The following is a 25,885-nucleotide window of genomic DNA, read 5'->3' as shown; positions in this document are numbered from 1 at the left end:
TTTCAAAGCAGCCAGGTATTCACTTCACTGGTCCTGTTCAGACCTGCACAACCCACGGCCCCCTATCCAAAGGGAAGATGAGGGTAATGACACTACAGTTTCCAGATTAAGAACTTAACACAGTCCAATAAAAGCAGCATATGTTGTCATCTGTGTTCTCGACCAGCCTTTTCGCTAGTATTTTCCCCGTATTCTCAGTCTTCAACAGGCGGGTAAACTGAGATTCGGGCAGCAACATGAATTTCAAGCCAATTAGATCCTACTTGAGGAATTATTCCAGAGGTGAGCCCTTCCTTCTGGCCCGAGGCCAGCCAGGCAACAGCGTCACCCAAAACGGTCTGTACGCACTCCAGAGAAACCCTTGCAGATTTGCTCTAGTTCAAATCCGATAGTGGTGGTGCTGTCGTTGTTGTTACTGCAGTGCAGAATATCCTTGGAAAAAACAGAGAAGTTTGCCGGGAGCTCCTGAGCTCCAGCATTAAGCCCAAATCTTAAGAACGTGAGAGGGCTTATTCATTACTTAAAGCAGGTAAAGCTTCCTGATTTGTGAGAGTGAGTAACGCAACTTACTTATCCTAAGCAAATATTGAGGAGTTTAAGCTCATCTAACATTAAAACCCTAACGTTCTTGGGAGGAAGATACCCTAGAAACACTACGCGAGGAAGCACTACCCACACGCGCCGAGTGCGCTGAGAGCAGCGTTGCTACTGCATCCCATTTCACGTTTCGAATTTGGGATTTGTTTGTTTGGGCTTAGGCCTGTGACAAAGAAAACACTACACCTAAAGTTCTGGCTGCAAACAAAAAGTATCTAAAGCAAAGATAGCCTCCTATGCTCCCAAGCGAAACCATCTGTTCGCGCCTCATCGTCAGCGGCGACCACCCCGCGAGGTGCCACTCGAATTCAGCATCAAAGGCCAGCGATCTCCCTTAACGTCAAAACAGTTTATTCAAAATTGTTAATAATAGCCAAACTCACCTGTCCCTGACTGCTCACGCACGGAGGGGAAAACGAAACAAAACGCGCGCTACGTACACCAAAATCTACAGAAAAAGAACCTCAACAGCAACACGCGTGCAAAGGCTGAGGAAAACCTGTCCTAACGCGGTTTTCAGACTTTCCTTTCGGCCCTGCTACGCGCGCGCGTTGCGGTACAAACTTGAATCAGGCGCTCACCGGCTCCTGCCCCCCGGAGAGCCCCTGGCCTCCGCCAGCACCGGGGGGAGGGCGGCCGGCACGGCGGCCAGCCGGGTCCTTACTGGGCCGCTCCAGGCGGCCCGCTCCGCCAACGGGGCGGCGCGCTGCCTCGGGGGCTCGCCCGCCGCCGGCGCTACCCCGTCAGACGCCCTCGGGGCTGGCAGAGGCGTCTTGGTTTTCACAAAGCTGCCTCACGGCACGGGTTGCGCCCCCAGCCTCGCTCTGCGGGCGGACGAGGATCACGCGCGCCCACGCGGGTGACACCCGAGGATCAGGACAGCTGTAAAAAAAAAAAAAAAAAAAAAACCAGCAACTCTGGAGAGCAAGCAGCTCGTGCTGCATGGCACTCCAGGGTGGTCGGGCCCCTCCTGCCAGCTCGAGCTGCATCCGCGGGGAGAGCAGCGCTCCCCTCCTTGCCCAACCCTCACCTCAAGGCTAGGCACCCCAGCACGGAGAGGCTGCAATCGCAGAGCGACTCCGAAGAGCTCGCGAGGAGCTGTGTGGAAGGGGCAAGGGCAGCAGCCAGCTCTCCGGGGCAGCCTTTGCCAGCAAAGGAGTCTCTCCCTGGAGTCCTCCTCGGCCCCGGCTTCCCTCCCGACAAGCACAGCAAGGGCAGAGCCGGGCGGTCTTCAGCCCGTAGCCCGGAGTAGCTGGAGTCCGCACAGGAACCTGACAGTCGGGCCGGCCAGTCTCTGACTGCTTTTTTTTCTTAACCTGAATAACAATCTGAAGTTATTTTGCAAGAGCAGGGGAAAAAAGCAGAAGCTCCATCATGCAGCGTCACAGTGACAGACACGTGGTTTCTCGGGAGGGCGTGAAACAGCTCCAGCCCCTGCACCGACCTTCTCGGCCACTGGAGCTAAAAAGAGAAGCTAGGGGCAGCAGCATGTTATCGTGCTTGGTATGGACCAGAACTAAAACAAGACACTGGATCAGTAGATTTCAAATACGCACAAAGACAACAACGTCAGCCTTGGAAAACACTCTGTTTTCTGCTTTACTCTCTTCTCCCAGCACCAGCAGAAGAAGACTCTCCAGGAGAGGAGAGAGGAAGTGACCAGTAAAGCAAAACTTTCTGCCTCGCTCCCTTCATTTTCCACCCGTGGCTGCGAGATGGCTGCACGTTTTCATGCGGGCACTGGCAGGGCAGACACACTTAAACCACCCTGCTACGAGCCTACTCGCGTCCATCTTCCACACAAATCTAGAGGAGAAAAGTGGAGTCCTACAAGACGAGCTCAGGCGATTCTCAACACAGGAATTAGTGCAAGAGATACTTTCTTGCCTGCAGAAGAATTTTTAACGCGTTTTCAACTGTTAACGAAAACCGTTGGACAAACAATAGCATAGTAACTTACATAAAATCTCAACAACTTACAAAGTGAGAAGACTGACAGTAAGAGGAAAACATTACAGTGCAGGCACACATCTGCGAACATGAGTTAGGGTATGATAATATAAGGGTAATATTATCAGAGCTATCAAAACATTTGCGAAGGAAAAAGAAAAAAAAAAGGAGACAGACAGAAGCTGCACGAGGCACGCTGCTCTGTTTTCACAATAGCTGTTACACGTCCAAGCTACGCATCTCGTTCCAAGAGGGCGTTCTTTAAACAAGCAACCAGGTAATTATCAGCTCTGCAACTACAGTCACAAGGGTTTCTCCAGTCATTAGGCTGGTATTAGTTTAAAAATGAGGTAGAAATCAATTTTTTTGGTATATTATAATGGGATACCAGCAGGCACTCATACTAAACAACCAGTTCAGGAAAACTAACCTTTAAGATAAGTCCTGTTTACTACTACGAATCAAAGAAGTCTATTATGAGCAGTTAATTCTACACCTACTATTTCCCTGCATGCCATGCCTGTTATTTCTTTTCCGATTTCAAGATTTCCTACCGGATGCAGTTACTACTAACATTTCAAAGATAAATATATACACTTTCCCATTAAAAAGGACCTAGTTTGCTCTTAGAAAGAAATACTAAAGAACTACGAACTCTGTAGACAAATACATGAGCAGGAAGGGAAGCGGGGAGCAAAACTGCTTTCCCTCTGCGCCCCCAAAACAAAAAACAACCACATACGTACAAGGACAACCGTGCACGAGAAAGAACTACGTTGCTCAAAAGGAAGCGATTAGTTCTCCCCAGGTGACCTCATGAGCATGTGCTCATTTGGGGAATATTGGCTAGTCCCTGTAAGACCGAATCTGGAGCAAGGCCAGCATGCTGATTCAGTAGAAGAAAAATTAGTACGGGAATAAGCATTTCTACTTGTTAAACATCTAGTCGTCTGGTTAAAACAGGAACTGTTTTATTGAGAAATCCTCCCAAAAGGAAGATGCCCCCACCGCCCATGGCAGCTTTTAATATTCACAGTATTATTCCTTAAGGAAGCATACAAACAAGGATTTGTGAGGTCACGCTACATTTCATGGAACCTTTTCTCCTTTGCACTCAAGTATTTTGAAACTTACCTCACTGCATCAACTGTTACAAACTGAAAGCTTACATTTATCTTAAGAAAAAGAAAAAGGAAAAAGCTTAAGGCCACAGAAGAACCTAATGAAATACTGTTTTCTCCACAGGGTGACAGACGCTTACAGAGGGCCCCTCTTTTACAAGACGGGTAATGTCTACACTGGAGAATTCAATGCAATTTTTTTTTTTTTAAAGATAAAAAGCAAACAAAAAAGTAATTTTGCTTGCTATCCTAATCTGAAAGACTTCTTTCCTGTTCTTTGGGCTAAAAGCTGAGACGTATTTACAGATACAATTCCTTTATTATTTGCCACGTTAGAACTGCTATTTTATGTTTAATCTGACCTTAATGCTTTGACATCCATACAAACAAAAATTCTCACTACTTCAACAAATATCATAAAGAACTTAAGAGAACTGGCTGATAAAAAAGATACAGATACAAAATACGGACTACCAGTCTTATTTCTAGGTCTGCTTCCCACAAATTATTAATGATAATGACACATAATAGCGAGTGCTGATAGAGTAGATTTCCTGTGGTTTGTACTTTCTTGAAGGTTAATGTTTTATACTTGCTGAAAGAGAAGGGCAACAATTAAATAATAGTGATACTTTTGACCTACAGTGCAGGGATAGAGGAAAACTGGTTAAAAATAATAACGCATGTATTTCTTCTTTAGTGTCATCTTCACAGAAAACGAAATTGAATTATATTACATTTTTGCATTTCCATTAGCTCAAACAGGAAAATGAAGCTTTTTTTTTTTTTTTTTTTTTTTTGAACTTCTGCAGCAAGCCTGCCTTTATTCTGACATTAAAGTATATAGCTTAGGTCAATGCATGCAACCCCACCACTGCATTTTCCTATTCTTTAATTATTAACAACATCAAAACCTTGTTTTCAAAGATTACTTCCAGCAAATTAATATTAAAGTATTTCCACGCTATATCTTTCACGAACCCCAAACATAAAGACTCCTACAACAAACTATTAAATACGGCTGAAAACTACGTAATACTGACCCCAAACCACAGTTGTATCCATTTTCCTCTAGCTCTGTACACAAAAAGCACAGTAATTATTAAGTTCTGAAGTACCCACCCACCATCCACTATGCCACGGACTGGAGAACGTATTTCAATCGTATTTTTAGTGCAACCGAACAGAACAAGCTATCCAACGTGAAGCACTGTTGATGCGCACGTACAGAGGATGTAATGAAAAGAAGTGCAGGTAAGTACTCAGGGATCACTCCTGGCTTTTTAAAACAGGGAAGGGTCAAAAGCCAGTTTCACAGAGAGAAAAGAAGGTAGAAAGCACGAGCAAGTGAGTGTGTGCCCCTTCTGCTCCTAACAGGAGCAAAACTGTTTACACAATATCTAGAATATTATTTTGGCTGGATGCTGGTAAGATTACAGTTGACTTCCTAAATCTTTATTTAGCATAGATGAGCCATTAGATCTGTCACTAGCATATACACAACTCTCAGTACTGCTTTTCTTTAAAGCAAAACAAACGTAGTGTACAGTAAGCCTTGTCATGACTCACATTTTTCAGCTCAGTAATAAATTGATAATCAAGCTAGAGATTGCAAACGTCCACAAAAGTCAGCAAAACTAAAGTAAACTGCCAGAAAGCATATAGATAGGCCATTTAAACCGACCACACATACTCATTTAGGGTTTCTTCTTTTGCATTTTTTGCTGTACATCTTCTTAAACTGAAATGAAATATGAATCCTCATTTCTTCTTGAGCCACACACTACTCCCAGCAGAAACGAAAGACAATTCTCCTTTTGTAAACACTTGAATAGATGCATCGATCGTATGTTCAAAGCTGGTTTTTGAATCAGGTCATGGAAATTTCACAAGTAATTTCCACATTATGAAAGCCAAATAGGTTGTAATAAGTATTGCATCAGCGTTTGACAAAGCAGTTTTTGAGGTACCTGCAGCATCAGAGGTGATCTTCATCTCCTCATGAAACAAGACTCCCCCAAAACCAGTCGCCATCACTAACACTATCTGAAATCCACATACCAATGTCAAGTTCTACACGGCTTCATTTGTGAAGTTTAAAGTGAAGTCTTGAATGAGCTAATCTCCAAACAAGCACAGATTTGATTTCTAAAAATCAGCTTGCATTCGCTAGCCATGAAGGAAATCTGAGATCCCATACCTCCAACCGTTCCCTTCACAGCATCTTCTCAGGGAGGAAAAAAAAAAAAGATAAAATTTATTCCAGAAAAACTTTTTAAACAATTTCTGACAAGGAAAATATATTGCCATTGTAGGGCTGAGGCCCAAATAAAATTGCATTTATAAGAGAAGCCTTTCTGCCTTAGGAAGTGAGAAGCGGTCATTTCAAAACAAGTTTTGACAGGCTTTATTGACCCTACTCATGGGTTAGATCAAAGTATTGGCTCTGTAGAGATTTTTCCTATGAAGGAGAGACTTGTGTTAGCAGGTTCAGTTGGTTCATTCATAGACATTTGGGCTGTAAGAGGCTATCTACCCACGCTTGCGGAGTCATAACACTACGGCACCGTCTCACTTCTTTGACCTCTTACAGTACCGTCTTCGAGATGGAAACTTAGCGTTGACTTCAACAAAAATAGCATGTGAGCTTTCGCGCCTCCGGTCCTTCAAGGAGAGCAAAGGAGACCATTTAAGAGAGGAGCCTGGTGGCTGCAGAGACACAGACGAGTCGACCACAAAAACTCTGACAGGCAGAAGGAACACGCAAGCGGGCAGGAGCAGAGACACAAAAGATGATGACAAAAGTAGGATCAGTTGCTCTACTGACATTTCTCTTTTGGAATTCTTTCATTAAGATGAAAATTGTGCCTAATACGTTAAAATTTCAACCCTTCAAAGAGCAAATTCTTTAGTTTTCAACTGTACTGGTCAGCTACATTACTGATACTGCAGACTACTTTACTTTTGGGGATGGAAGTTTACCAGATCAGTGCTAATCTGCAACTTTGTAACTGGACACTCTCGCAATTCACCATCCTCATTGGCAAGAGCTGACTGGCAAGATACAATAAAAACAATTTCAAATTTTTCAAATGACACAAGTATCATTACTGCTACTCACACCTAAAGCTTAGAAACATATCTGAGGAAAGCACTAGGTACTGAAACATCATTCTGTTCTTGAAAGTATGCTCAAAGAATTAAAACATCTCAAAAACATTTGCATCACAGTAAAAATCATTTGAAATGGAAGCATCAACAGATATTACATGTACTACTCATTCTTAGAATATTAAACCTAAACCTTATAAAAGAAAAACTATAGTTTAAACTATAAACCCTACAAATTAACGAAGCATACTAATTAGTGTTCCCATTTTAAAAGATATCAATTATGGAAAGGCAAAGCTATAAAATGTCAGAAATAGTTTACTTAATTTGGTAAAAATAGGTAAGAACTTGAAAAAAAACAACACAGGCAATTTATTTTTTCAATATTTATGGAGAGCAAGTTCTAATTAACGAGCTCTCACCACATTCTTCGGTAAAATATCTTGAGCATCTTTGAACACTGTTGTTCTTGCGGTTTTTTGTTTTTTTGTTCTGAAAAGTCCTGAATAAACTGATTTGCATTAACTGGACAAACAAAACGCCAGTTACAGCCTGTCGGGGATAGAGCAGAACTGAAATTTTACTTTGCCAACCTGAACTGAATGGCAATGACTAAGTCATGTCATTCAGAGCGGGAAAGATGCTAAGAAGCCCAGCAAATATTTTAAATAGAAATATCCAAAAAAAAAAAGGGGGGGGGGGGCAAACTAAACTGGGATCTGAAGAAGTAAGTGTGCGCTTGGTTAGCATGCAGATATGAACAAAGCCATAGAAAATAACCGTTCCGGGGGGAAGCTCTTGCATTAGCAGTAAACAAGTGAAATAAAAAAGGCCTTTCCAGAAAAGTTATTCTACTAGAATTAACAAGGAGCCGTTATTAGGAACGGGGAAGAAAGCTCTGGTCCTCAAAGGCAAGTAACAGGAGGAAGGAGAGGAAGCCGTGAAATCTGAACACAAAACAGCCTGCTTATTTCTAAGCGATAAGGCCAGATACTAAACATGCTAATCCCAAGCTCCGTGTTCAGTAATCACAATACGGATCATAAACGCCAGTACTGATATATTTAACTAAAAGGGCCACCAGATTTTTTTCAATCGGAGCACGGTATTACAAAAAGCGGGCCCACTTTTTCCCCCTGCATGTTCTGTAAATGACCGTCTAAAGCATAAACTTCCCCTATCACTGTGAAACAACAGTTTACATCCCCAAAAGAGCAGCAGCCTCTCCTTCCTGCCTTTAGCGCTCTTTCATATGTAAATTGACTTAAGTGGAAGCCCGGCTACCTGCAAATTCCATCTTCACAGAGCTGCCCTTGTCTCTAATAACCCAAATGAGAAAAAACAACACAATAACCCTACTGGCACACGCTCGGCTGCTGTAATAAAATTCCACTCACTGCTGCAATCGCGTCAGAGAGAGTATATCAGAAAGAGGAGTACATCAGGGAGGCCGGGAGAGAGTCAGCCCTTCCCTCCAAGCCAGAATTAAATCCCTGGTCACAGGTGTTTATTTCTGAAATAATAGGGACTAAATTAGGGTGAATGATCATGGCCTAAGCTGCTGTACAATTCATATTACTCATAAGCAAAAAAAAAAAAAAAAAAAACAACAAAAAACTCCCCCCAAAACCAGAAGAAATACCCATAAAAGACAGGAACTAATCTATTCTAGATACTGCATTATTCCACCGCATGCCTGCATCCAACCAGAACTTGCTCGCCTCCCACACATCCCCCAGCGAAGGTCCCTTTACAAACAGCATAAGGAATCCTGGCATTGTGGTCAATGGTGTCCGAGGGGCTATTCTTTAAGTGTCTCGCCTTAGATTGCGTTGCCATACGTTGGAAATAGGCTGACCAAAGACATCCTCTCAGCTCCGCTGGAAAAAAGTGCCATGTACCATAAAACAGATCCACTGCTCCTGGGAAAAACCGTAAAGATGCCTATGTATCACAGACCTAAGCAAGCACTGTCTTTTCTCCTCACCTTCCCTCTCTTTTCTCCTCCCCTCTGTTGGGTGGCAGAGTCAACAGATGATCCCCTGGGGAAGGGAGTCACAAAGCAGCTGCACCCTTGTTAGTCTTGTCTTCAGTTTTCAAACACTAAACGTGCCCTGAGGACTTCAAGAAGAGCTAGGCTCGTGTTCGGGTTCCCATCCTCGGCTCTGGAAACAGCCTCCCCACTCTGTGCGTTCAGATGCTTCTCAGGAGCCTTGGCAAAGGGTGAAGAGTAAGGACAGAATAACTGACTTTCCTTACAGAAAATAGCTTTAGCTCCCCACGAACTCGCACGAGGCACTACTTGCCCACATCAATGGGTCGAGTCTGCTAGGTGCCTACCAGGCTTGTGGAGGGACTGCTGAGCCAGAGCCATGAGACTGCAGTCCCCCAGAAACTGTTACATTAATGATTAAGCAGTTAAAACAAAAACATCTTGAAAGCGGACCAGAAGCACAGACTTTTAAAGCAGTATTAATTGCCTGAGCAAATGCCTTCAAGTTCTCCCCAATTCTTTAGTCAAAGTTATTAAGTGACCAGATGGGGTGTTGACATTATTGGACATTAAAACTGGTGTCTCTTATGCAAGGAGAAAGCTAGACCATTTCCAAAAAAAATCCATGCTTACCTTTAAGCTCGTTAAAAATTTAACTTGTATCGTCGTAATATGGTTCATACACATACTATTTACCGTAACTGTTTTCAAAATGGGATTTTGTTTTCTTCTGCTTTACCCGTGTTCTACTCCTGCTTAACAATAAAGTCAAAATGAAAGTTGTATTTCACAGTGAAAAACTGTGTTTGCTTTCTCAACAAAAGTTCACGGAGCATTAAATAGGACAGCTTAAAAAAAAAAAAAGAACAGTGAGATTCTCTTTATTCGAACAGAAAAATTAAGCCTATAGCAGTTAGAGGCAGGCAAATTATTATTTTAGTATGCTTTTTTTCCCCTCCAACTTTGTTTCATTTTCAAAGAATAATGTCTAATACAAGTCAGTAACAAGCATTTTCACATCAGAACTACAGCGCTTGAGAACAGGCTCGTCTTAACTATATTCTGGAAACTATGCACATGACAAGCCAAAAAAATTCTTTTCTTCCTTAGATGAAGTACAAGATCTAGTTTACCTACTTTTCACTTATTTCTCTGCAGTCAACAGCCCAAATAACTAAACATTATGCACAGCTAGCTACACTTTGCTTATATACGCACCGTTATATTTTCACTAAATCTCAGCTTGCTCAGTTCCCTTTTTCTATGTAACAGCAAGGACAACTCCAGGCTGACAACAGGAAGGAAGCACAACTAACAAAAGCTATTCATAAATCAAGCGTCGGCCTTGGGGGGGGGGGGGGGGGGGGAGGGAAGCATCATGCAAAGAAATACAAGTAGCTCTATTTATTTATGTCTTACCCTACCTAGGATTCTTCAGATTCAGTGCGATCATCTTGGATTTCAAATCCTCCCTTTGTAAGATATTACGACCAGCAGACTGCCAGCTCCTCCGCCTATAAACCACTGCCAGCCCATCGCTAAGTAAACATCCTTGTGGCAGTCAGGCGAAGTGCCGGAGCTTTGCACTGCGCTCCCCAGGAGCCGGCTGTACCAGCGCACAGGCTGGTTTGATTGTAGAGGCACAGCTGATCCGGGCACGCCAGCACAGGGCTCGTTACGGCACGCCGGTCATAACGGGGAGGAACCCTCGGCACTGCGGGGAAGAGGGTCCTCTTTCTGCCTGCGCAACACCCAGGCCACAACGAGCGTCAAAGCTGCTTAAAAATAATAGTAAGAGAGAGAGAAGAAAAACTATATGCAAGTTGAAGGACACAAAACAGCCAGTCTGCAAAACAGTCGCTGAAGATGAGAACAACATAGCACAGCCTACAATCGAACCTGTAAGACGATGTTCCCCCTCCCCTTCCTTAACTCATAGGAAAGGGAATTTGGTTAAATCTCAGTTAAGAATCAAGGAGTTATTTTTAGAACAAATCAGTCTAGAAAAATAATAACAAAAAAAATACAAGTCTTTACTCACCAGAACCTCTATCAGATGCAAAGTGTTTGCTGTTTTTTTGTTTTTTTTTTAAATTTACTTAAAGCGTTTATTCTCTTAACTTGCAATGTTATTTTTATGCACAGCACCACACAACATAAAATACGTGGCTCAGGTCAGCTTGTACACGCTGCCAGGTTAAATATTACTACTAACATTCGTCATCCCAACCCATGCAGGGAAGCCTACAACACAAAGTGGAGAGCAGCAGCCTCTTGCCAGCATTTCCGTCATGCAGGTATTACAGATTTTTAAGTAACCTTTTAGCAACACTGAAGAGCAAACAATTCAGTCGGATGGCAGCTCAAGTTTCCATTACCATTTCCTCGCTTATAAAAATTGCTGCATATCAGAGTTTGATCTTTCAGCACTTTGAAGAGATATTCCTGCATCTATAGCAACATGTCTTTGAGATTTCTCCCAGGCAGCTTTCCGAAAAGTTATAATGAAACAAAAGAAAGCCCTGAAAACTAGGTGCACTGCACTTCCAGTTGGTTTTAATTAACGAGACCTAGAGTCTTGCCAAGTGACTGCCTGAAGTTTCCCGTATATAGGCTATCACTTCTTAACAGTTGCTCTTCCAATACCCTCTATGCGGGACACAAGGTGTGGCATGAAACATTCACAGGATCCTTGCTATTACAATTACACAACCTGTGCACAAGCTCTCTGCTGCTGAAGGTGTACCTGTTATCACCTTAATTTGCAGTTTTGCTAGAAAACGTTCGCTAGGATACCAAAGACCGAGAGCCATACTCCAGTGCACCAAGAAAACAGCAGCAGGGATTACAGAACTGGAGAGCAGCATCTTTAGGATCAACTTTAACAGAGATACATTTTTCCCCCTCTCACCGTTTCATATCCATAAAGCAGAGCAAGAGAGATTATTGCATTACCAATAGACAAGAACAGAGCAAAGGGAGTTTCAGGTATTAATCGATCACCCGCAAAAATTACCACCAAGGAGATCACAGCAGTGTAACACAACATTTTCCTGTTGTGATTTCCCTGAAAAAGCTTCACTACAAACGTGGCTGAAAGTCATGGCAAATCGCAGAATGAGCACCTATCTGTCATGTCTCAGTCCTGGGTGTGACTAATGTAAAATTTAACCAGAAGCAGAGCAAACAAGCACCTCATCCATCAACAACAGGCTAAAGCAGTTCTGGTATAGTCTTTATCTGTTAAGCACACTTTCGATAAACTCCTCTTCAAGAGTCAGTCAGTGATAGCTTGCAACCTGGAAAGGACAGCATCCATCACGTGGACTCGTTGTGCAGCAGCTATGTAAATTATCTATCACCTTGCAAGTTCACAGCTGTGCTTCTCGTAGCGATAACTGTCCTGCCCATCTGTCGCAAAAAACAATTGTCAGCCAAAACTTTCAAAAATACTTCACGTTTGCAGTCAGTACGTCTGTGCCCTTTATTACGACTAGCAGAGTGGGCAACGACACTTCTTCACGTTCCAAAAAGCGTGAGTTTGGTTTACTAGCCAGGCTCCCAGGCAACAAAGAAAAGGATGGGAACGTTTCTGACTACTCTTAAAGTGATGCGTTTTGGGATTTCCCCAAACCTCTGTCTTAGCATCACTAGACATTTTCAAACAATGCATTACTTTACTTGACTTTGTATGAAGTTCCCATTTTCTCTAATAAGTATGACATTATCCAGTTCGCAGAAAGCAGAAAGGTTGTCCTCTTATTCAGTCCATGCACACACTGTCCATTCTGTATTCAGGAACACTCAAAAGAATTCCCTACCTTCTAGTTTCCTTAAGGCAAGACAACTTATATTATTCTTCTGGAGCTCTTTTCTGAATTGTTTTTGCCATCTTTCAGGGTGACAGGAAGTAGCTTCGTGACATCTGTTCCTAGCATACTAAAACACAAGTTTCCATCTCATGGTCCATCTTAAGAGATGGGGTGAGATGGGATCTTCTGTGGAATCCCAAGAATTGCCCCTAATTATCTGCCCTGCCATTCACTACTGAAACACGACTTCTTGGTTGCTATTACATGCTAAATATAGATGCATGAAAATCAAGCACTCTGACGCTTTCCGTTTTAGACACTAGATTTTGTGTGAAATAGTGGTGCTCACCTCTAAGGGATTCAGGAAACGAATCTTTTGCCGTAACTTCACAACTGCTTTGGAAGGTGTATTGTGTATGCAGAAGCAGGACATGCAAACATCCCTTTCAATCACAGGCAGGCTAAGACAAGGCAATATGTCATACTTCTTCAACACCATCCCAAATATCAATTGTTTTCACATTTCATAACTTATTCTAAAAAAAGCTCTTGATGAATATTGTTCCTCCTCCCTATTCTTATCTTTTCTCCCTGTAACAGACGAAAGGAACTATTGCAAATAAACGAACATCAGGGCAAAGCCCTGCAAGAAAAGCGACTTGAGGTGCTGAGGGGAACCCTGATAACTCCCACAGCAAGCAAGCAACAAGGATATACAAGTTATTTTTTCCTCACGTACACGTAATAAAGAATAAGTCACACCGTAAACACCTCAATCACCATTTTTTTCCCCTTCCATCTTTCCTGAGCCTCAAACAGCCGCGCTGGAAGCAGTGTAGGTTTTGGACTCCGCACACAGAAACAAAGGAGGAGAGGGGCTGCAGGAACAACCTGCCCTCTCCTACAGGAGAAAAGACAAACCGCTTCAGCTGCTTTACAGAGAGCAAACAGAGAGAGGCAGCCCTGGCGTGAGCTGCCTAACTCATCTGTGGTTGCGGCATCCAAGGAAAGACGGGGAGGTGGGACTGCTAGGAGCGCCTGCCCCTGCCGCTCCTCTCCGGCACGAGAGGCAAATCCTGGGGCTTTGAGAGGCTGCCAAGCCATAACTGTGTTGCTAATCCTCATCACATATATCACAGTGATTTCCTGAGGCCTTAAAAGAATATATACAACTGTTAAGGTAACAATCACATCCACTTTAATATTAGTTTTTAGCACTTTCTGTAATTTTACTAGGATTTAGAAGAACACTGCAAATAAAGGGTAGAGTTGGAAGAGGTCATCTAACTCACCAAGTTAAATATACTTAGTTTACAGGTACTGACTCAGTTACTGTGGTACACCAAATTACCAGTTAACAAATAAACATCGGCTGACTCATGTCAACCAAACGTGCAAACTCCTAGCTCACCTCAATTACAAAGTCAAGCACCTTAATATAAATCCTTTGTGGTGCCCATACTGTCAACTCCCAGACTGACATCATCTGCAATTTTTTCTTAAGTAGACTCTACTCCATCATCTAAATCACAGGTGCCATTACTGACAAATCAAGACAACACAAGCTAGTATGGGAGCCTACTTCAAATGCTCTCCCTGTTGACGCTGAATCCCTGTTAACTGCTCAACTATAGTATTTTCAATCAACTTCACTCCTGCAGTACAGTGATTTAAGAAAGCATCACACTACAAAAAAATTCACTGCGTGTATTACATCTAAAAGAACATCCTTTGAAACCTCACAAACTAAATCAGCTTGACACAACTTCTCCCTGACAAATTCGTGTTGGTTGGCTGTTTTCCATTATCTCATTATCTTCAACGTGTTTACAAACTGAATCGTGATTTTTACTATTCTCTGCGTAGCCTCAGCTAACTCATGCCACAGGTGGAAAGAAACCTAACTTGAGCCAGAGTAAGGCCAGAGCGAGTCAAACGGAGCAGGCTCAGGTCTCACAGGGGCATAGTCACATCCACAGCAATGCTCAGCCTAAGCTAATAAGCTCTGCCAGTTCTTGAACGTCCTCGTAACTGGAGGAACAGGACGTGCACAGCGCCGACGGAGTGCTTCCTACACGAGTATCAGAACAGCAGGTTCTCGAACGATGCTAACCAGGCAGCCTGCGCAGATCCGCAAAACAACCTGCACGTGCTTGAAACTAACCGCTCGTACCAAGTCAAGGAGGAGATTAATGGGAGCCGAGATCAGCCTTCAATGGCTTTTTTTATTCTCCATAATGTAGAGCACATAAAAATTAATCTAAACACAAAAGGATTCAGGGAGCAGGGTATTTTTCTGACATAAGGGAAAACAGCATCTTACACTTTCACCTTCGCTTGTGGACAGATACTTTTTTTTTTTTTTAAATACATAAAACACTGTAGACCAAATCACTAAAGGAGCAGAAAAGAGCTAGAAAGAAAGGACCTATCTTCTACTTTGGAATGCAAGATTTCACATGGAATAATTTATTTATGTATTTGCAAATAGCAAGCGATGCACATCTTCAAATTTGAAGACTTTCATTTTTATACCAAACAAGATAAAGAAGGCTAGAACATACGAATATTTAAAGCTTAAAGCTTGCCTGTAAGAAAGGAAACCTCTTTCAAGAACAGCTGTTAAGTTGCACGTGCCTGAAAGGAGCTATGCCAACTGGCATTTCCTTGGACTAATGGGTCTTTTTCCACTAGGTCACCTTTGCACTTTGCGTCCCTCACATATTGTAGCACAAAACCAAAAGGAATAGTGGTTGTTTTTTTTCTTTTTGCTCTAAAAGGGTCTATATGGTAAATAGTGTGCTAGTGAAGCTTGGATATTACTGTATAGTAGCCACACCATACTGCAACATCTGTGCCTGCAGAGTAAGCTAATAAACATTACAGATCCTCTGAGGTAACCAAAAGGGTTTAATTGACTAACTCAGCTGTTCTTGTGGAAATTCACTTCTTTGTCTAGAAGTACTTAAATCTACCTACCTCTTTTCTTTCCTTTTTTCTCTCTCCCCCCCCCCCCATATTCATATTACTTGGTATATTCATTTTGCATAAACAAAATAAAACATTACTGAATTTGATATTTACATGAGCTTTTTCGACTAGTTAAGAGGAAGGCCATCACATCTGTAGCATGAGCATACAGCAATTAAGAAAAATGCTCACAGCGAGCAACCCGCTGTGCTCGGTTATCATACTTAACCTCAAAAAACTAGAATGCAACATCAAAATCAAGTCACTCAAGACAAAGATAGAGGTAACAGTCTTCAGGTTAATACAGAATGGACCTTTCCCAGCCTGTGCACTGAAGAGCAGGAGCAGCATCCTCTCGAAGCAAAGCTGAGAGGCTTAAAAAGTTGAAAAAAAAAAATGCATTTTTTTTTAACCCTATCAATTAAAACTTCCAATTCTAACTCAGCCTGACTTGGAGCAGGTATCACACTGCACTCTAATTTTTGTGATTGCCCAGGTATGTATTTCTACAGCATCTGCACAAATAAACTGGAACCTTAATGTTGCTTGGGTAGAGCAATTTTAAATCAAGTGTTCAAACTATGCCTGTATTAACCCTGTTTCCACGACAGACCTATGAACAGCTTCAAATAGAATCAATTGAACAGTGCAGCAATTACAAATCAAAAGGCAATTTTTGCAAAAGCTCTTCAGCATCGCAGTCACTAACCTCTACAGCATTCCCAGGATCAGGACAAACAGCTTCAGGAGAGCAGGGCCCATTCCTTTCCGAGGGCGCTCTTCAAGACCAGCGCCGTTCTTCCACTAGATAACGTAAAACGAAAAAAGTTAGAATACACATGCGACAATAAAATCATAGAGCTTTGCCGTTTTGAAACAGAAGAGCGGTTTTTCTTAGGGCAACTGGGTTTTCACAAACCTAAGAAATCCTGTAAGCAGCTCCTGGAAAAGGAGCTCTAACAAACTAGAAACGGACACCAATCGCTAAGCTTAAGCCAACATCACCTCATCAACTCAATGGAACTCGCTGTAAGCACACAAACTGCTCAGAGAGCTACTGTGAAGTGCAAGCCCAGGAATTACTGCACCGACAGCCTGCCATCGGCAAGAGCACGCCCGTGAGAAAGAAAGTGATTTCTCACTGTTATAGGAGGGGAACAGGAACTAAGCTGGGCTAATCCAATCTCACCTGAGCCACTGTGACACTACTGAAAGCACCTAATCTTCCCACCACGTTTTTCAGAGCTAGACAAGGCGCATCAGGTCTCCTTCGGTTTTACGAGTGAATACACACAAACCAAGTCGGAGCTCGTCTCCGCGCAGCTCAGTAGCGTGACCATGACCGAGATCTCAAGCTAACTCCAAGGCAGCCGGCAGCCCTAGCCAGCAAACGCAGCACTATGTGCTGTTGCACCTGGCAACGGGCTGGGTACCTTAGTGCAAGTGCTGCGCCTTGCTTAATTAGCCAGGCAAGAGCAGACTGCTGTTTTACCTCCGATTCCCAACCTGTCTCGTTCAGCACCGGTTCAGGTGTTCCTACAATACGGTGCATTATGCAGTACAGACATATCCTAAACCAACTGAGAATATCTTCTACTGCCGTTCGCGTTTGGTTTATTATTGCTTTATGCAGTAAAAGGAGCAGGGAACATTTTAGGTAAAAAAATCCGCACGGGACCAAGGCGGGGAAAAAAAAAAAAAAGGAATCACAGCATTATACTATTTCAAAAGGCTTTCTGAGAAAGACAGCTTAAATATAACAATCTGCTCAGAGAGATGTTGCAATAGTTAATACGTATAACACATTTTGTTATAATCTTGCTGCATGCACTGAGAACTGAAGTAACTTGCTGGCAAGACTTCAATATTAATAGCTAAACAAGGATATTCTCTTCTCACGTCATCCTCCACGAGCATAAAACCCTCCGCTACTCCTAGGCTAGGGAGGGGAAGTCAGCTGACAAACAGCACCATTCGGGACTCGCTCCTGGGAGGTTTCAACTGTATATTATGTTTATTTCAGAGAAAGACTCGGAGCCCTTGCTCGTCGAGTAAACCCTGCTTTTGGAAAGGACACTCCTAGCTTAATCTAGGAAATTAGAAAGGCCGATACATCAAGCATTTGAGCAAACTAGAAAAAAAATACAGACACCCAGCCGACCAGCAGGAATACAGGAGTACATGAGCTAACGAGCTCGATTCCCAGAGGGATCCATTCACGCGCTTCCTGCGCCCACCCAGCGAACGCTATCCGTAGCGCCTTTTCTACTTCAGCTCAGCTACACCTCCTACCCACAGGCCTCGTCGCATTTACTTCTAGCTATTTCTTTGTGAGAAGAGCTTCAATGACCCGCCTCTAGCTTGACAGAGGTATTTTCTGCTATGAGCTGTAACCCACATGAAATCTCTCCACGCTGCTGAAACAGGACGCAGCTCACCCAAGGAGCACCTCGTGGCCTTCCAAACCACCCGTTTCAGCAGTGCTCAAGCCTCTGAAACACCAGGGAGTCAAGACACGAAGCAGACGCCATCCTTTCAACTCTGCTGTAAATTCCTCTTTCTTAAGACCAACAGATATCTCAGAAGTCAGTCTTAGGCGTGTTAGAGCGTCCACAACTTCCGTGTGAGCCTACGACCTCTTCCGCGCCAGCGCAGAAGTGTGGGTTCACGCCAGGCTACTTGCAAGCAAGCCCACGCTGCAATGCGGCGCCATTTCCACAAAATCACCTTGCCTCGTTGAACACGACCACCTTTCAGCTGTGCCTTTGTGAGGCCTTAAATAAAGCATTGCTTCCACCTGCCTTTCCTCCCCGTGCTCTCCGGTCATCGTTGTGCATGTCAGCATGCTGCTGACGCTTCATGCTGTCGGAGGCAGCACAGGGAGGTCACAAAACTCCTTCCAGTTCCCATCAGTTCACAGTTTACATATGGAAAAGAGGAGATGCGTCACACCTGATTCTCTAGAGGGTACTGATAACTCTCCCCCTCCCCCCCCCCAAAACTGTTACTGCCTCCCTGCACTTGCAAGGAGCTCTGTGCAAGGCACCTTCTCTCTGGCCCATTGATGTAGTCCTACAACCAAAGGCCATAAACCAGAGACTACCCTTGGCTTGAGGCCTCCAGTCCACCACATACAGCATCTCCTAAGAGCTGCTAAGAGCTGAAGACACAGCTTCAAACCCGACCTCTTGTGCAGCAACCACCGGATGTCTCCTTGATCTACCTTACTGCCAGACAGACTGCCTGGAAATCCTTCAGCTGTGGAGAGACCTTGCACATGACTCAAATGACAAACTTCATTCTCCTTGGTTCCGATACATTCATTTTGAATTCCTAATTTGACCTCCCAGAAGGAAGGGAAGATGCCATATACTACATGACACAAGTCCCAAATAAGACAGAGGTAAGACAACGCTCAGAAAAACTAGAAACAAAGTCTGAGCAGCGGTGCAGGGGAAATCACCAACTTGATAGGCTAACAAGGTAATGGCTTTCTGAGAAAACTCCACAGGATATGATAAATCCGGAGTCACTGTATGGATTCCTGGGAATTTGAAGCGTGCGTTATTCAACCATGACAGAGCACAGGCAGAGCACAGTACCCTCCCTTATTCCCTTGCCACACACTCCCCTTCACAGGGAAGGCTGCCATCTAAAATGATAATGGAGACAAAAACATCATTTCGAGGCCCGGTCCATGCAGGGACTCCAGGGACTCTCCTTTTATGTCAGGTTTCCAAAAGATGTGTGGACTTCCCCGAAGAAATTCCTACCAAGCCCCGGTATCTTCAAAGCTCTTCTTAACCTCTCATGCTATCCAAAGCTTTCAGTTTATCTGCCTCTGCATATCTCTGCTCACACCGCTCTTTTGCCTTTCCCTTACTTATATCCCCACTGTGTAACTTATCTTCCTGTGAAGACTGAAACTAGGAAGGCTGTACGGCCACACCAAAGAAAAGCAGCCAGCAGATCACTGTCCCGCCTCATCAGCTCCTGTTTGAACAAGACTGATGTCATATGATCAAAACTAGCACATTCAAGACATCGTAAGAATGCATGCAACCGTTTGTGTGGAAAACAGAGTCAACAGCCTGCACCAAATATTATGCGTGTGCACAGAGTGTCAAGTTGTGGAAATTGGACTCTGAAATTGAGAAATGCAGGGAGTAGGACGAGTACTTTTATTGCTACCTCTACAGAAGTAAATATTTGAGCTAGGAGGATACACAAGTGATTCTTTTGTCATAGGAACAGTTATTGGGACTAGCTTGGCAGTGAGCCTCAACACAAATTTTAAAGTGTAGTTTCCGCTGCCTGTAACTACTGCATTTCACTCTAACATGGACTTTATTATTACATCAACACCATTGTCTTGGTTATAAATACAGACAATGGAAGCCTCATACGTGTGCTCGAGATTAGATTAGGCTGAGATTAAGCAAAACTTAATTAACACTTGCTATATTTGCAAGGCTCAACAATGACCAGCTATACTACAAGCACTCAAAACCCACAAAATTCTTTGAGCAGAAATTAGAGGGTAGTATCATATCACCATCTTTCCAGCTAAAACTTTGAAATGCAGTGTTAGAAAGTGAAACCTTGAAGACAACCTGTAAGCCCTTTCACATTCATTATTTACTTGGTCTAACGGAATAACGTTAACTAGGAGATGCGAGAAGAAAGAACCTTGCAAGGGCACTAAGGAACCATACTTTAATCTTTTTATTTTAGAACCTAAACCATCTAGCTTATCTCTACTTCCCACCGCACATTTGGGACATCCTGCCTCCTTAAATTGTTGATTCCCTTACATTTATCCTACTTCTATATTACAAGTTCACTAGGGTTGCAACGGCTTGGGAAATACATCATCAGAAATATCTTCTCAACATGGGTTGCCCCTACTTGCGTTCTCAAAACATCCTTACGATGTTCTAGGACCGTTCCAATTTCACAAATGAACACGTCAAGCTTTTGGGGGTGGGGGGAGGGATGCGGAGAAATTAAATACAGATAACAAGAACTAAATGCCTGCCTTTGTGCCAAAAATAAACCGCTTCTACTTTAATTACATAAGCCAATTTATAATATTGCTCAAGCTCAAATTCCCTCTCTGCTGTCATCAGCAGAACTACTAAAAGTGGCTGCAAAGCCAGCGGCACGCCCCATTTATAGGACAACAACAGGAAAACGAGACGAACAAGGTGGCTCTGAAAGTTTTCAACCTTGAGTATCCAAAAAAGGCTAAAGTCCTCAAAAGAAATACGACTAAAGTAGCATAATAGCTCATTTTTGACCCCACTAGTAACAAAAGTTTGAATGCACTTAACACAATTCAAGCCGCGTCAGTCTTTTCCTATCCCCCAGTCAAACGTGCCAGGGTCAGAACCATCCCATGACATGGAAAGGAGAAACAGCAGCTCGCGTAAGTCTTCCAGCTAAGCGACCCACACTAAAACCATGTTGCAAACTCTGAGGAAACGAGAACCCTTTCTGGCCAAACAGTCGCGAGCCTGCGGCAGAACTCGGTTCCCTCCCCCTTAATCGAGTTTCCCTTGTAAAGGAGAAACACCTCTGGGAAATACACTGGCATGTCAGACGCTGAAAACAAAGCCCTTCCTCTTTGTTTCTGAGGAGGGGATCCGCGTTTGTGAAACAAATCAAGACGCGAGTTTATGTTTCTTAGAAGATTTTTAACGCATTCAGAAAACAGACCCCATCAATCCCTCAAACCGAGCGACGCTCCTGACCCTCCACGACGACAAGGGCCCTCCCGACCGCAGACAGCTGCGCCAGCGACTCCCCACATGACTGCCCACTGAAACGGTGCAGATAAGGAATATAAACTCATATTGAGGCAGAATGCACCTTTCTAGGCATTTGGTGAGCGCACACACATGGCGCCTAGGCTTTCTGGGTCCTTCTCATTTGCAGCCCCTGGACTACCCAGCACGGAAGAGGAGGAGAGGGAAGAACCTCACCACCCACTCCGTATTACCCCTCTTCTCCTAATCCTTTCAAAAGCACATAAAGCAGCAATTACCTCTCAAAAAAGCAAATGACAAGTAACAAATATTTTTAAAAGTTGCCCTATTTCCCCTTGCTGTGCAAAAGAAACAGCTTAATGATTTTTCATTCACCGGAATACATCTGCACCTGTGTACAGGCATGCATGCGGTTCAGCAGATGCCAGCACAACTTTCAAAGCATATTACATCCCTCTTCGTGACCCACCACTGAACTTCAGTGACTTCCACATCTATCGTTTTCCAGAAATCAAGTCGCATTCAGAAAAAAAAGTTTCAGTCACTAAAAACAACCCCCCAGTAAAAGTCTCCTATACAGTGCCCTGCTGCGCAGGAGGGCTTCCCCTGGTTCAAAGAGTTAGAATATGCCATTTTCAACTATCTGCTCAAAACAGAGTATTAGGCTGGACAGCTTGAGCATAACCGATAAAAGCGTAACTGACACTTGACAGAAGTTACCCAAAGTTTAACAAGACTGTTTCAGAAGAGCCCCATCTGCAAAAGGTCCTTGAAGAATTTATTTCTGTAGTTTGAACAATTACACTGGATTACTTCCCCCACTGAAAACATTTCTCCAGCAGATGAACAAAAGCACATTTTTTAAAATTATACAATATGTTGGCTCAGCATGTATTTTAAAAGAAATGCACACTTTTTGCTACAAACATCCTATTCTTTGTTAAGGTAAAAGCTATAGTCAACAGAACTTATACTACTGCTTGTCAAAGCATTCTTCCTCACAACTGACGGTGATATGTTTTAACCGATTTCTGAAGAAATGGAAGCCACTTCTGATTTGGATGATTTCTATTAGCTGCCATTACTTATTTGTGTTTGCTCATTTCAGTTGCAGGTTGTAACACAAAACGCTATGTTTGCACTCTGATACCGCCCCCCCCTCCCCTGGACCACCAGGATTTTTGTTTATGTCTCTGTTTTTATTTAGACTAAATATCGCAGTACATCTAGGCACAACTTCTGGCGTTTCACCAATCAAACACATTTTGTTTGCTTCCCTCACGAGATACTCCACAAGCGCTGGGTAACGAGTCGCAACAATCATGAACCTCTTGGCTTCTGGAAAGAAGCAAACTGAGAAAATAACACCATAAAAATCTCCATTTTGGTTCACGTTTCTGAAATCAGAAACGCAAATACTATGCAGACTGCCAGCTTCCTGCATTCCCTTCATGTAAGACATTTTTCAAGAGTTTCTCTGAGGACAAACGGCTTTTAAGTCTACACACCCCACAGTGGTGCCACTGGAACACACCAAACCAACGCCCTAGAGAAGCATCGCGCTTCTTCTGTCCTACGCCTCACAAGCCTTCAGCGGAAGCCTACCCAGAGTCAAACAGCCGTTCTGCCACCTCCTCCGTTCCCACGTTCTACAAAGTTTGGAAAACTCACCTACGTGTTACGCCAGAGAGAAACAGAGCAGGACGCTACATAAAACACAAATCAGTAAGAACCGAACGAGGCATAGACGTTAAGGCCTGAATCAAGTCATTTAGGAATGAAATACGGTAATTGAGTGCCAGTACTCAATCAATGTCCGCTAGAGGTAAAATCCTGTTCCTAACTAGAAGGAATCAAAGCGATCGTGAACGCGTGCGACGTGAATCCAGCTTCCACTTATTCTAGTGGAAAAATATGTGGTTAGCACTCATTTTCTAGATCACCGGTAACACTTCCAGATGCTCTATAAGAGGCCTGGATGTAAAGCACATCTTCAGCCAGGCAAGGGGAGAGTTCAGAAACATACGCTGCCAGCAGCAGTTGATATCCGAATTCTTACTGAAATATGAAACTATATCCTTCCGCTGTACAGAGAATTCGAGAGAAGGATTATGACATATGGGCAACACTTCCTCTACGTGCCTCTAGCTATTCCTATTTTGATACTAGGATCAGGTTGAAAATATCCGATGTTTCTCTCTGACAAAGAGCAGGCCTCAAAAGTCAGCAGAAAGGTCAGCTGCATTTGCAGAATAACACAGAGCACTTCAATTTCTGGCTTCCCCCAAAGCCTGCCTTCTTTACTGTTTCTTATTCCTTGCTTCTGCCAAACCAAGCTCTACCCCTGCAAAGCTGAACACAGTGACAAATGAAGCTGCCTTTCCTGCTTCCTTCAGAAAAGGTCACAACCCCAGCAACCTGGGTACTTTCTTTTCCTCACAGCTATTGCTTATTGCTAGGGTTTTTGTTTGTTTGTTTATTTTTAAATCCAACTTTTGGTATTCTTGCCAAACATATACTTGCAAATGAAAACTCCGCCTAACCTACCTCCCTGTGCTGAAGAAAGTTGAAGAAGGAAATGCATTAAGGCACACAGTCCACCTTCTAATAGATCAAGCCTAGAGGTTCATAGCAGAAAACAGCAAAAAACACATACAAGTTTACTGGCATTTGCTAGCACAGACTGCTTAAAAATTTCTTGCTAAACATTACTCCGTCCATCTTCAACACTAAACAGAACACAACTATTTCACTCAGTATTCTTGCTGTTCCTCAGAGTAAGTGTAACACAGCTCAGAAACTAGGCAACACTAGAAAGACTATAACAGTGAAAAAACCCAGTCAAATATCACCACCTTAAGCAGACCTCTCTGGGAGTGAAGATCTTTAATGTGGCTATCTACATTGCAAATCTCTCTGCTTTATGACTATGCAGGAAAGCATGTTTCAGGGCACAAAATCCTGCACAGATAATGTCCTGTCTCCAAGCTCCAGAAACGCATGTAAGAACAGATAAGCACTATAACCAGATTAAACCTCTACTTCTCACATATAATGATAGACACTGTCTAAGCAGGTAATCCAAATTGTAACTTGGCTAAAATAATGTGAATGCGTTAGCTTATATTCCCAACAACCAACTCTATTTTTAGAGGGGAAAAAACGCAACATATTCCTCTCTGTAAGAAAACATGCCAAATTCTGGGACGATCTGCAAAACAGACATATTCAACCTCGACAGCAAATGGAAGGACCACCACAAATCTCGGTCATAATGATCGTTACAGACCATTGCAGTTACTTTATTAGATTCAACTTTTAAAAATTGCTTCTTGCCACTCAAGTCATCCAAGAGCTAAAAGCAATCAAACTACAAAACTCTCCAACATAAAACAACGGCCAGTACAGACGGATGATACTTTTTAGCCAGACAGGCACCATGCCCTCCTAGACCTTTCAGACAGCGGTCCCTTCTTACCTGGAGAATTCTAGTCTTTTACAGCTTGAGTTTCAGCCAAATTCTTCCCAACATAGCAAAGCACTGGGAAGATAAACACGATGTGCCAACCAGGTTCAATAAAAGGAGACATCACCTTAGAGAAACTACTTGAGTTGCAGCTGCATTAGCGTCTCCTCCAGAAGCATCGCGTACGCAAGGAGCCAGAACGTCCTCAAAAGAACTTTTTTTTAACATTTTGGCAGTGGGTAGGCTTTAAAAGCAAAGAAAGTTAAACACCAACATTTCAAACCTTTATAAACCAAGAAAATACAATTCAAAGAAACAAACCCAATCCCATTTAATGCACGCTCTGCTGAAGAAGTCAAAGTCTTATTTTAATGTTATCAGTTGTCTGGAAGAGCCAGAACGACTTCTCACAACCCCTGACCTCTATACCACTAGAAAGTAGTCATTGGAGTTAAACCAAGGCCAAAAATTACCCTGGAAAAAGGAACAAGGAAATTTTAGTATGCACTTGAAGTTACTTTGCTCTTTAATTACTTCCTAATTAAATTTGCATGCTTTGATAATATCGACATTTATAAGTTGATGCTCCAAATGGAAATAAATGCTAATTCCTCCTCCAAATGAACCATCGTGAACCGTACATTTACAGAGATTAGTTAAATTTATTTCAAGCTGTCTTCAGAATATTCTAATCTATTGCGTTCTATCCTTAATTTTCAGATTAATGCTAGGATGCATTAATCTACACTCACCCATAAACAGTCTTCTGCTCTTACTGTGGAAGAAGCGTGTTTCTTGTGGAGAAAAAAAAAAACTCAAAATGCTTTTTATATGGACCTATTCAACTGAATTGCGGACCACCTGCAACATTAAATGTTGGTTGACAAGAAAAAGTCTTTTTACACAGAAGTTTTCAAACTAAATAATTAAATCTTAATATTACAGTGCTTTGTTTTTCTTTCAAGGAAACACTGGGCACCATTAACATATAACCACAGAATAATGTATGTTGGAAAGCAACTATGGAGGTCACCTGGTCCAGCACCCCGCTCAGTGTAGGGTTAATTTAGATCAGGTTGCCCGGGGCCTTGCCCAGC

At 42.9% G+C, this 25,885-nt stretch overlaps 1 protein-coding gene across 7 annotated transcripts in view; it reads right to left on the bottom strand.

The window, feature by feature from the left end:
* WDFY3 (WD repeat and FYVE domain containing 3) overlaps window positions 1–25,885 on the bottom strand; it is a 194,717-nt gene that overhangs the window by 140,416 nt on the left and 28,416 nt on the right. For 4 of the 7 annotated variants that reach the window (XM_068941504.1, XM_068941506.1, XM_068941505.1 and 1 more), the window contains exon 1: window positions 10,197–10,240. In XM_068941504.1, the coding sequence (XP_068797605.1) occupies window positions 10,197–10,225 (29 nt within the window). In that variant the 5' untranslated portion in view covers window positions 10,226–10,240. Of the gene's footprint in view, window positions 1–1,627; window positions 1,853–10,196; window positions 10,241–16,263; window positions 16,359–25,885 lie in introns of those variants that run through there. The other 3 variants (XM_068941507.1, XM_068941508.1, XM_068941510.1) reach the window with 2 other exon arrangements.

The sequence above is a fragment of the Struthio camelus genome, chromosome 4 (assembly GCF_040807025.1).
Source record: "Struthio camelus isolate bStrCam1 chromosome 4, bStrCam1.hap1, whole genome shotgun sequence".
Lineage (NCBI taxonomy): Eukaryota > Metazoa > Chordata > Aves > Struthioniformes > Struthionidae > Struthio > Struthio camelus.
The sequence above is the reverse complement of the archived record's forward strand: the minus strand, read 5'-3'. Positions and strand labels throughout refer to the sequence as shown.